At 40.9% G+C, this 12,979-nt stretch overlaps 1 protein-coding gene across 1 annotated transcript in view; it reads right to left on the bottom strand.

Moving 5' to 3' along the window:
* Positions 1-10,088, bottom strand: part of enpp2l (ectonucleotide pyrophosphatase/phosphodiesterase 2-like) — a 55,319-nt gene extending 45,231 nt beyond the window's left edge. Inside the window, exons 1-7 of the mRNA XM_084739994.1 lie at positions 9,809-10,088; positions 4,360-4,465; positions 3,566-3,715; positions 1,003-1,128; positions 848-908; positions 367-464; positions 107-186 (exon numbers count right to left, since the gene is read on the bottom strand). Coding sequence (XP_084596120.1) covers positions 107-186; positions 367-464; positions 848-908; positions 1,003-1,128; positions 3,566-3,715; positions 4,360-4,465; positions 9,809-9,826 — 639 coding nt within the window. The 5' untranslated portion in view covers positions 9,827-10,088. The remainder of the gene's footprint in view (positions 1-106; positions 187-366; positions 465-847; positions 909-1,002; positions 1,129-3,565; positions 3,716-4,359; positions 4,466-9,808) is intronic.
* Positions 10,089-12,979: the final 2,891 nt, after the last annotated feature.

Here is a 12,979-nt window from a genome sequence, read left to right on the forward strand (position 1 = left end):
AACAGGCTGTAAGACCTTCTGAAACATGTGTATTGACTCAGCCTGACACTGTCTCTTCTGGTGTAACATGTTAAAGACATGAACCATCATTAACCTGGTCACTTACTGTGGCGAGGGTGTATAAATTTGGGAAGGTCTTTGATGGGTAGACGGGCCGCATGTAGGGTGCTGACGTCCCACACGCGCCTAAAACAAAAGAAAAACAAAACTTTTTCAACTCAAAAAAACACTAAAACAAGCAAAACCTGCAATTAGATGATTATTTGCAATACAAGAGCTGCTCTAATATTCACACAGCTGGATCAGACAGATCAGAACTTTTAAAATCACAAAAACTGCATTTATTAAGTAAAAGTAAAGACGTACTGAGTTTGTGTATGTTGGGGGTGACAGATTTGCCCTTCTTCAGGTAGGAGGCTCTGAACCCGTCGACAGACAGCATGATGAGGGGAGGACGGATGAAGCTGAACACAACACAGAGGAAAAAACAAAATTCACAAACTTTTCAGTCAAACGAAGGAAGGATAAATGATGAAAACAGCCTTGATCAGCCATTATCATAAGAAAACATTTTTGATTGTTGCAGTTATGTCACCAGTTCAATTAAAGCCTATTATAATGACAAAATCAGCAACATCACTGAGGCCATGCAGCTTTTCTGTGAGACTTGCAGGCCTGTCCCTCTGTGCACTTTATCAACAAATTTATGGCATTTTCTTGTTATAAATTATCATGTTATCACGAGAAAACAAGCTTTTTTTTATCTTGACAAAAATATTAACTTCTAATTTCGATATAACAGCATTAATAAAAAATTTGCACACACAGACGTCAGTTTGAGACTCACCCTGCAGGACATTCAGCAGTCTTGATCTCCTCACAGTCTCCTTGCACCCATGAAGTCTCACCTCACAAGGGAACAACAGCACAGAGTTTTTATTTCCTTCCATATATATTATATATATAATGTCCTATATAGAGGAAGTATCTCCTGATAGGTACCTGTGCAGAGTGACTTGTAGTTGGAGCAGCAGTCTCCTCTCTCCAGACAGTCCTCTGAGCAGTGGCAGGCGTGTTCGTCATTTCTCTCCTCCCCACAGCGATCCAGAGTGCACTCAAAACCTCCCTCTGACACACAACATATAGATAAATACAGGATGCATCAGTATTAATATCTGAAACATCTGAAAAACACCACAGTCTGTGACGACTTTGATCTCCCCGCACCGATCATCTGTTAGAAATTATCTGATCACAAGCAAAAGCAGCCCTTTTAAAGGAAACACTAACAAGTAGCTCATGTTTGTAGAATCCATGAGCTACGATCATCAGATTGTTTTGTTTTGGAAAACTTTGCTTAATGTTTTCAAGATGAATCTGCGATTTCACTCTGTTCAGCAGGCCACGGGCTAAATTAGCATCAGATGAAATTTAGCAGTCTGGCTAAAAGCAACAGCAGAAAACACTTAGCATGTTGTCTTCATGCAACCTTCTTTGTACTGGAGCTACTGCAGTACTGTGTGTACTATTCTTAATAAATTTAGTAGTAAATAGCAACTCTGCTTAGTGTTACTGATATTATCAAGAGTAGCAGCATCAGTACATCAGTACATGAGTGTTTAAATGTGTGCATAAATAAACTTTCCTGACCATTTTTACTGCCATTTCCTCATTATCTTATATTATCATGACAAGTGTTACTGAAAAAATAAACACATGTAGGCAAATCTTAAATCTGCAGAATTTCATCCACAGTCATAGTTTTATTTATCTGGTGACCCAAATAAAATCTCCAGTGATCAACCTGTGGGTCACAAGCCAGTCTTTGGGTATGACTGCACCAGAGGACCAAGTATGTATGAATCCGCTGCTGAAAGTAGAGCAACAAAGGCACTATTCTCCTCCGGTTTTGTTAAACATCAGTGCTCAAAGTGAGCCCGTACTCACTGGTACACAGTACTCTGGGTGATTTAGTAATAACTCTACATAAACTGTTATTATGTGACCCTCACTGGTTCCCATCCTCTACTTTATCTAATTTCTACATCTGTATATAAATACAGGATCTGAAGACAAATTTTAAAATTGGAAGTTCTGGACAAGCAAGCTTTGATTGAATGCAGGTAAACAGTCTGTGTGAAGAGCAAAAGAGGCAGAGAGCACTTTCCAAAATACAATATCAGAAACCTTCAGCTAATGTCTGATGACTGACTTTTATATTCACTTTTCAATATTTTATCACATGCAAATATCTGTTTGTCCTCCATCACGGCTCAAGATGCTCATCAGACTGTAACAATGATCAGGAGAGAGGAAGTTTTGGCCCAGATATTTGTTATTCTGAGATCCACTGGATATTCTGGAAGCCCAGTAACACTGGCTGAAGAGACTAAATAGCCGATGGGTTCTGAGATTGGCTTTTCTTGTCAAATCCTGCCCAACAAGTATGAACTGCAGGAGCAGCAAGCTAACATTAGATAGTCTGAGAGACATAAAGAAGTTGGTGATGAGGAGATAATTATTTTATGTGACACAGTAAAAATAGAGAGAAGAGAAAGTATCCAGGGATTTCTCCATCCCGGCCCGAGGGCTTCATTGCGCAAAACATTAAAGCTTGTGCACAGAGTCAGTTTTTTTTAGTAATGTTAAAGACATAACAAGATGAAAAACCACATAAAAGACGTAACAAGTCAAAGAAGACACGATGAGAACAAAAACAACATTACAGATGTAACAAGATGAAAAACTAACAAGATGACAGAGACGTAACAACGCTAAAAACTACGTAAAGGAGGGATCAAGACAGGAGGGGGAGACTCGACCACGGAGAAAAGGTGACTTTTCCCTGAGCACTACAACTAAAAGTCAGAGGTGTTTTGGGGTGAACTGTCCCTTTAAAATTACAGTGAAGTACTTAATAAAAAGAAACTATATATTTGTGAGGCTTTTTAAAGATTTAAAACTTGTGTAGGAGCCACTGGGCTCGAGTCTGAGTCACTAACATGAGGTACGTCAGAAAGTATTGAGAGACGACTATCATACTGTTGGTTTTGATCTTTTCATGCTGACGAGAAAAATACGCTGCAGAATAATCTCAGCCTTGTCCTCGAAGATACAAGTAGGTACACACAGTACCCGCTTTCTCTCTGTCTATTGATAATGTTAAACCACTGAACTACAAAAACAACTAAATACACAAACTAGGTTCAAACCTAAAGCCAAACAGAAGGAATGAAATGGGATAAAAGTTTGACAAAGTTTGACTGAATTGAAGTCATGGGGGAAAAGTGGCAGATTGGTTTTATTTAAGAGGTGCAGTCATTCTTGGTGGGAAAGCAAACAGGTATAAAAAATCCAGACGTCACAACTTTCCAAAAATTCTTTAAATCCTTCTTTGATCTGAACAAAAACTTAATCCCTGGCTTCTTGGCCAAAAGCCTGGTGCACCAAAGCCGTCTTTGTGATAACCTGCTAATCTATCAAACGGCCTCCCTGTCAGAGAATAACATGTTCCACAAGATAAAAACCAGGAGGAGTGTTTACGTCAGGGCGTCATCACACTGACCTGTTTTCAGGCAGTGCTCGTCGAAGTCGGAGCAGCAGCTGTAGTAGGTTTTACACAGATTGTCACACCTGCATCCTGGAGGTTTGGCCTCCTCCAGCTCAAAGCACCTCCCCTTGCAGGAGCCCGCTGAGCTGACCCACACTGAGTCGACTGGAGGGAGGAGAGGGCCGCAGTGAGACACAACTGCTGCAAACACACTGCATTCATCTGCAAAACTCAGACTCACACATAAACCAGATACAATACACCACTTTGTTCTTACTTGAAAAGAACTTTGATAACATCTTTAAAGAAGGATTCTGCAGGCAGCTTGGGTTTCTGTTCATTTCAATGCACAATGAACAAAACAAAGATTTAAATCTTTCTGTTTTGTCAAGGTTCCCTTAGACCGGGCTGCCAAACAGTTATGTTTTCATTTAATGCATGAAACAACTTCACATGATCCTTTATTCCACATCCAGGTTTGCTTTTTGGTGGTCCTCTGGATTGGACTTCTTTCAGATTTTCAGATTCAGTATCTTTTCTGCAACATACTATTAATTCTGAGATGTCCGTAGATCCATAAATGCACCAAAATGGTTGCTGCTCACAAGTGTATTGTCACATGATGATAAAATATTCAAATATAACAAATGTCACTGATTGTTCTAGGTCTTTACACAGGTTACAGCATGTTAACAGCGAAGGCAGGCTGTCAGGAAATCCAGTGGACTGTCTGCTTTTGAAAATGGTTAACAATAATGTCAAGTATAAAATAAAAACAGTCCTGAATCAAACATGAAGGCTGATCTCACCTTTCGTGTGAACTGGCGGGTTGTCTCCAACCTCTGAAGGTCTACTGGCTTGAAAAACATAAGCTCTGCTGACATCAGAACCCCACAGACAGAACACAACCACTACCTGCAACCAAGACCACAAAGCACACGTTACAAAAACATGCATTATGTTGGCTGAGCAGAGTTGGAATTTATTGTAAAACACTTCATACCACATTAGGCCTGCGTCAGTATTCCTGCACCAAACATTTCACATTGTCGGATTTTGTTAGGAATTTTGATTTATAGCTGTTTTCCATAGGGAGGAAGTCGTTTTCCATGCTGCTTTTGCGCCCTGGGAGCCTTGCGTTTTATGCAGTCAGAGCATTTTTGCAGGTAGTTACCGTGATTTGAACTTGAGATTTCAGGGAGGTTGTTTTCACTCTTTCAAACTACACTAACTTCTGGTTTGAGTTAAGATAACATTAGCACACTTTCAACATCTCCCTGTGCAGGTTGCAAGCTGCTTGTGATTTCTCATCTTTCTGCGGGTGTCATGTAGCCACACGGATCTCACTTTCCCAAGCACTTTTTGAACAGAGATGTCAAAATTGTGCAATGAAGGCTCACCTCGACGCCGCCTGTGTTTTTACAAACAGCACAAGCACAAAGCCGCATCAGTGTGTCATTTAATACGGCGAGGCCGCTTTGCAGAATCAAAGAAAACATGATATAACATAACAGCGCACCGGTCAATGAGTGACTCTGCTAGTCTGCTCTTTTCTAATCCCAGGTAGAACTGATCACCTCATGAGTTAACAACATAAAGCTTCTGCCTCCGTACGTTTTATACAGACAGCAAGGAGAAAAAAAAGGCCGCCTTGCAGAGGCTGTGTAAAAGCGACCAGCACAGTGTTCAGAAACAGCCTCTCACCTTCCATCAGAGCCAGACACAGTCTTCTTCATCTGTTCATTTTTCTCTTTTCTAAAAAGTGAACCACTTCTCGCTGTCCAAAATAAAAGGGGGTGTTGTCATGCTGTTCTAAAATCACTGTAAACTCTGGCCTCTTATTGTTTAATTAAATTGTTATTTATTGGCTCTACTAAGGGACATCTTGGTCCACTTTCCACTTATGGAGGTCAAAGGTCAGGCTCAGCAGCAGCTCTGGGACAAAAAGAGCCACAGGGCCCTATCTTACATCTGGCGCACAGCGGAGGTTACGGGTGAAGGAAGTGGCATTGCTATCTTACATCCGGCGCAGTTGTCATTTTCTCCATGTTTGCAAGATAGCAAATTATCTTGTGCCTTGTCTGTGCGGCCATGGAAGTTGTGGTCAGGTGCGTTTGGTATCTTGAGCACGGCTCATTAGAGTCGGAACCACCTGTGCCACAGAGCTGTTAGACCAGCTGAGGCAGCTGTAGTGTCTGCGTGTTTATCAGGATCCAGAAAAACAAGGATTAAACAATTATGATCTATAACGTACCAAATGAGAAAGATGTTATATCAGACCATGAGACTCCGGCTCAACCCAGGGAGAAAAAAGTTGGTTGGATATGCCCGTTAGATAACATGAGCATAATTACGCTTCACTTCCCTTAAACTTCAGACGCACATTCTGATTCTGTTTCCTCTACCCACAGCAGTGTTAGCAGGAATCGCAGCCAACAACCTCGTCCAAAAAGTCACGAGCCAACGCTTTCACTCCAGGTGCACAACTTCTTAAAGGTGATGAGAGCTGACTGTCTGATTGGTTTATTGCATGTTACACGCAAAACACACCCATGAATTAATCAAGACACTTGCATACAGATGATAAGGTGTTTCCCTGTATATCCTTGTGCACCTGTGGTGCAAGATGGCAAAGGTGGCGAGAGTCAGGCCCTCTGTGTTTTGTTCAAGGATACTTAATGAGGATGCTAACCAAAATAAGGTCTGCAGAGATGGCTTTTTTGCCCTCACTTGGAGTTTGTTTTCTTCTCCTCTGAAACATGTTCATGTTCACATCTCACCAAAGGGGTCAGAGGTCAACGTGCAGCCAGGAACGGCAACGCTGGAAAAGTTGAGTGTTGTGTGAAGAGACCAGGATCACCCTCTACAGATAAAGGTTCAGGTCTCACCAAATCTACACAACATGCTGCACAGAGCTGATTAAGAGGTTCAGTCGGCTTGGATCTTGAATCTAAACTGCTCTACAGAGACAAACCACAGGTGCTCAGCTTAAAAAACATGAGCAAGGTTCAGACGTCTTGTATGAAGTCAAAAAAGAATAGAAAAATCTTGATTTCCTAGAAAACAGTCACATGAGGCAGTTCATGATGAGAGCTTCACAAAATAATGCCCTATTTATTTAATCATAAACTCTCAGATTCAACCACTGAATCGAAATCTCTCCTCAAATTTATGGACACAAACAAAAAGAAAAGACAGATGATATCTGGTGATAATTCAACAGTTGACCAACAGTCGGCTGCAGCTGAGCTCACACTGACTCAGTCCAGTCAGAGTTTGTCGCAGGTTAACTTGTACACTTTGCTCGCTTGTTGGACACATGACAGCTGGGCTGCAACTTCTGGCTGTTTTAATCATTTATAGATTTGTTTTAGAGTCAGTCGTTCAGACTATTTAATATCCCATGACAAAATGTCCAAGCTTTGAATTGGATTATTGGAGTTTAAAAGCCAATTTACATTTATATAAAACAGAGAAATGCAGCAAATCATGTTTTAGAAGCTGTAAGCGGCAAATGTTTGACTTTTATTCTTGATAAATGATTTAATCGATTAGTCCATTTGCAAAATAGTTAGCAATTAAATGAATATTTTTGTTTTGAACATAAAGAGGGACACATCATGCCTCTTCTGGGACGTAACTGAGTCGAGGAGGAGTTTGAGAGGAAGCAGTGACCTGCAAAATGACTCTGTGTTTGCAGTGTTGTTCAGCTCAGAGAGGGACACAGTCACAGCTCAGGTTAACTGAAATGGTGCAGATGTTTTCCTGCTGTTCACTTTTTTTTAACTTGAACTAATATTCTTAAGAAACCTCCATGAAACCTGCCAAGGAGTCCTGGAGCTCCACTGAACACATCTGAGAATCAGAGCCACTGAATTACCAGTGTCTATGGAAAAGTATATTTATTTCTTTTCCATTTTTCATGTGAAATACTGAATAGTTTTACCTTTTCAGGCGCTTAAATGAATTAAAATTAAACCACATGATCACAGCTCACAGACATTTCAGGGCTTGACTTTTTAAAGGGACACAAGGGTTTGGATCTAGTGATCTTAACGTCTCAGTGAGACACATCCTGACCTGAACAGTAATATGCAGAGTTTGCATTTTAACATCGACTCAGTGACATTCTTCAGATGTTTTATGTTATACAATATGGCACAATGCCACAGCTCAGTGGACAATCAGCAGCTATTTGATTAAAATCAGCTGTAGTTTGTGACTGGCACTGCAACGCTAATCGAACAATTGATTATTAATCAATTATTACAAAAACTGCAAACTATTTTGATAAGTTTGAGTATTTTCTTAAGAAAAAAATCTCTCTCTTAAATGTGGATAATCAATAAAATGCTGTATGTGCTCCACTTATTTGGACGTGTTTTACAGTTTTACAAGATTGTGACAGAACTGATTGTGAAAATAATCAGCAGATTAATTGACGATAAAAATAATCGTTAGTTGCAGCTCTAGACGTCTGCGATCGAACATCAAGAATTTACCTATAAATGTATAATTTTCCTGATTCCACCTCGACAACTGTTCACTCCTTAAAACACACCCTCGTGCTGCGTCAGTGAGGACTGGGCTGTCCTCGTCTCTAAATCAAACACACCTACACTCAGTCTACCTCTGAGTAAAATCTGAGATTTCTGACTCAGATAATGATGTGATTATTTGCGATGTAGTTTGGATGTAGTCAAACTTTTTGGAAGTTGTTGTGAAGTGGCTAATAGTTTAGTAAACTATAGTTTTTAATTGGTTTCTAAAACATTGGACATTATAAGAGATTTTTCATTATTAAGACATTTAGCTGACTGACCTAATTAATCACAAATAGCAAACATGCCTTTGTGTCTTTTAGACAATTTTATTGCCAGTGATGATGTCAAACCTGTTCTCACAGTGTAAACAATAACATACAGCTTTGCTTACCTTTACCTCCCCCAGGTAAACAAATCTGTGTGTCACTGTTGACACTGAGCTGTTCCAGGGGGTCATCATCATCATCATCATCATCACCATCACTAAAATCCTACATCTTGAGGTAAGGGTGTCACAATTTCAATATTGAATCGATAGATGAGCATTCAGTTTTAATAATCAAAATCAAAGCCTGAATTGACAGTTCAGTATTTGTGTCTGTCTTCTTGGACGACGACGCACAGTAAGACGTGGTAGTCCAACAATGGTGTAACCGTTAGTACAGTATAAAAAGATCAAATCATGGATTTTGAAAAATCATGACACCCCTAGTGTGAGTACTCCAGTCATGAGTGGGTTTTCATAGTATCTGGAGCGTGATAAATGTGTTGTGCATGTTTCCAAACTTATTATCCAGGTTTCTGAAACTTGGATAACCTCCTGTTCCAACCTGGAGAAACCTGGAGTGCATTTAAAATGCATTAGTACTCCTGTTTTGGGCTTTTTTTTTCATATCCAGGTTAGGGCTGAACGATTTTGAAGAAATATCTAATTGCAATTATTTTGACTGAAATTCCAATGCCATATACTTCACAACATTAGAGGACAGGATAATGTTTGCATCGTTATTCTTATTTTCATTGAAAAACACATTGAAATGATTATGCTGTGTTATTTTTTACAGGGATTTGTTCTAAACAAAGATGTTTTCTGAAGTTCAGAGAATGATGTGTTGGTCAGGACACCTCTGCAGCACCACGATATTTAATGTCACACATTTCATACATACTCTGAGTATTGTTTGAGAAGAATACTTTGTACTTTTACTTAAGTCTCTTTGAATTGAGTAATATTTTAGTAAGGTAACAGTACTTGTACTTGAGGACAGATTCTCAGCACTGAACAAAGTGACTGAGAAACAGCTGCACACAGATGATCAGAAACATCCAGTATTCAGAGATATGAATAACCAGGTTTATCATGTTCCATGTGAACATCATATCCTGAATAAGATCCAAACCAGGACACTGATGTGAATGTAGACACACCAAGTCAGACCAAAATAACAGCAGACAGTCATAGCTGCTCCATAATTCATATTCCTCCTCAGAGTTATGTAATTTCCTCCCTCTTAAGGTAAAACTTCCAAATTTCAAGGCTCGCATTGATGTGAGTCAAAGTGCAGTTCTCTCACCCACAGGTCGATGCATCTATTCTGCAGGAGGGGGATGAGGAGGAGGGGGAGCTGGGAAACACTTCAGCCGCCCGAATGAACGCTAAAACAACGCGACACGAAGGGAAACACACGACAGAACCGCCACGGTCTTACCGTACCAAATTTCCCAGTCGCATGGTCCAAGCAGTGAATCCACTTCTGGCATTCCCTCTTAAAAAACCGAAAGCGCAAAAAATGTGGCCAACGTCCGACTGAGCGTCCCGTGTGCGCCTCTGCGGATCGATGGAGCAGCAGAGCGCAGGGGTTGTCCGCTTGTTTGCCTTTGCTTTGCCTCTGCCTCTCTCGGTCTGGGGCCAATAAGCATGAAGTAATGGTGACAGCTGCGCTCTGGTACAAGAGTGCGTCAGGTCGGGGTGACGCTCCGGAGTCCAACACAGTCAGCAGCTCTGAACTCATCACCCAGAGAGAGAGAGAGAGAGAGAGAGGGAGGCACTCAGAGGGACGACAGGGGTTGTATAATGTGCAGAACATGGAGGTGTAACCACTGAAAACACACATCAAAATCATCCATATGTTCCTGGCTGATGTTGGGGTTCAGGCTCAAACTGGACAGGCTACATGGAGTGAAGATACAGACACTACAGGACCTCTGAGGAAAAGATCGTAGAGGTTTCTGTTTAAAAAATGAAAAATCAGTCATTATCTACTCACCCTCATGCTGACTGAAGGTCAGATTTACTTTTTTTTAGTCACAAAACACTGCTAGAGTTTCACAGGAAAACAGCGCTGCAGAAGTTCCCAAACAATGGAAGTGAATGGTGACCAGTTTTCAAAGAGCAAAACAAACAAACAAAAAAACTCAAATGCTTCCATACTGCTCATCTGGGATCCTAAAGCACCAACATGCCGCTCACTTGCACCCGCACACCGTCACACCACACACATCCAGCTCAGACAGCGTGCAAACACACGTGAACATGGCTCTAAGCTAAGGATCTACGGTGAAGATTTATGTAAAGACATGGTGTAAATGACGTCTTTCAAGTCAACTTGGCATGTCGGGGCTTTAGAAGACCTGGGTTAAACCAGACGAGCAGTATGGAGGCATTTTATCTTTTTATTCTGTTGTTTGAAAACTGGTCACCATTCACTTCTGTTGTTTGGGAGATTTTTAATATGAAGCATAAACAATAGAATAGTACCCACACTAACTGTGAGAAATATTTCTGGCATGATGCATTATTATGGGTTACATGATTGCCCTGACTCCTTTTGCAAAATTACATTGATAGACGTAAACGGTTGCTACTACTGAGTGCAGCATTGCAGCCCAATGAAAGTTTTATGTTGTTCTTCTTCTACTTTTGCTGCTGCTTTCATTGCAACCTGTCTGCAGCATGCATGCATGGACATTGCCAACAAAATATTAGCCCACAATTCAGAAAGGTGACTAGTGGTAGAAGTGTTCTATATAGATTATATAGAACAGATTTGGCCATTATTAGGATCTTATATCATTTGTGTCTGTACTCAGGTGAATGACTTCCCACATGATCCACATCTGGAAAGAAACGGCCCTTCTTATAAATATGGATGCAGTTTCCCAACTTTAAGAGACTTGTAGTAGGCTGAGTGAAGCAGTCAGGACAGAGATTGTTGACTTGTGTTTACTCAAAATTGTGACAGGAAGTTAAGAGACAAAAAAGGAACTGGAACATATAAAGAAATGCATGAGCTGCATAATGTTAGACTCGAAATCACAAGATACACCACATTACTTCTGTGAGGTGATACAACACCTGAAAGATACCTGCAGCCTGCTGTGAGCTGAGCTGTGAGAGAGACAAGTGAACATTTCACTGTTTTCCTCTGTAAACAAAGAGACAAAGACACCATGCTGTGAGGAGAGCTCTCCTGTTGAAAGGTGTCTCTACAGCAGATAAATACCTCTGCCAGCGCTCCCTGCAAGACGCCTATCAGCCCTCATATTATGTTTGTGGTTTTGAAAGAATACCACAGAAAGCCGTAGCATTACGCTTCTTTTCATAGCGCTGCTATCCAAACACATCAGGGCTTTTTGAAAGGCTCTGCTGTCACTGACAGGCCGCACTCTGCCGGGAACATTTTGTTCATGGAGGGGGGAACAAATCTCTGAGCTTTGAAAGTGATCTGTACATCCATCACCTCGGGGGAAACATCCTCATCTTACAAAGACCACACACAGACATAAAGATTCACATATGTACGGGCACGCACACACGCAGAGGACGGGCCGCACGCGGAGCGCACACACGCAAAGATATTCAAAGACATGAACTGAAAGGAACAAAACATTTTGAGAGATCTGAAACGATGATTCACAGTTGTTTCTGAGGCCTGCTGTGTGTGTTTGTGTGTGTTGAGGGTGAATGACAAAGAACCAACACTCAGACACACACTCTGGCCCCTGGCGCAGATTACCTTCCATAAGCCACAAAACAATCCGATTGGCCGATGTGTCCCCATCACCTGAGGCCATGATTAGCTGACTGATCCTGGCAGGAAGTCTGGCAGCAGCTTGAGTTTCAGTGCACCTGGACTCAAACTATCAGCAGGTTGTGGACAGGTACGGTCCAGCACCCATTCAACAACATCCACACCCTTAAAGAAAAAAGCCTGAAAATCTTTGACCTTCTTTTTCTCTGTCTTTTTAAAGTGAATTTTAAGGATATTGTGAATAGAATATTGTCCTCTTGCAGCACGTGCAGTATTTTATAGCACTCGTTCTTGAGAATTGGGATGAAACCGTATTTTCACAGGGTTTTTACTCTTCAATTATGCCGGAAAATATTTCTTGAAAGATTAAGCTTCATTGATTTTCACAGCATGGTCATAATGAGCAGCCACTTTGCTCAGAGCTCTCTTAAAACAAAGATGATTGTAATAGAACATACATTACAATATGAAGGTATTGTTAGTTCCCAGTTCTACACATTTTTTTAGTTTTGTATTTCTAGTCTCCTCCTCTGGGTAGCGAGGACACGCTAGATGAGTGTTTTTGTCACCAAAAGCTATGTTTTGGCCAACAAAGCTATACCTACAGGCTAAGGTGGTGATACACAGCAACATCAGAAACTGACTCGCAGGTAAACTGGGTAAATGTTGGCCTTTAATCTCTAAAGAGACAAAACTTTTTGGAGCTATAAGTATTCAGTTCTCAAGTCTTACTGCCAGCACTGCAGAAAAAAAGCTTTCTTGGTCAGTATAGCAGCACTGAGGAAGTTATTGCTTCAGTTGATGTAATTTACAATGAATTCTGGCTAGACACCCACATGAAAAGTGGTGAATTT

This window comes from Lutjanus erythropterus, chromosome 16 (genome assembly GCF_056507025.1).
Source record: "Lutjanus erythropterus isolate fLutEry1 chromosome 16, fLutEry1.hap2, whole genome shotgun sequence".
In the NCBI taxonomy this organism is placed as follows: Eukaryota; Metazoa; Chordata; class Actinopteri; order Lutjaniformes; family Lutjanidae; genus Lutjanus; species Lutjanus erythropterus.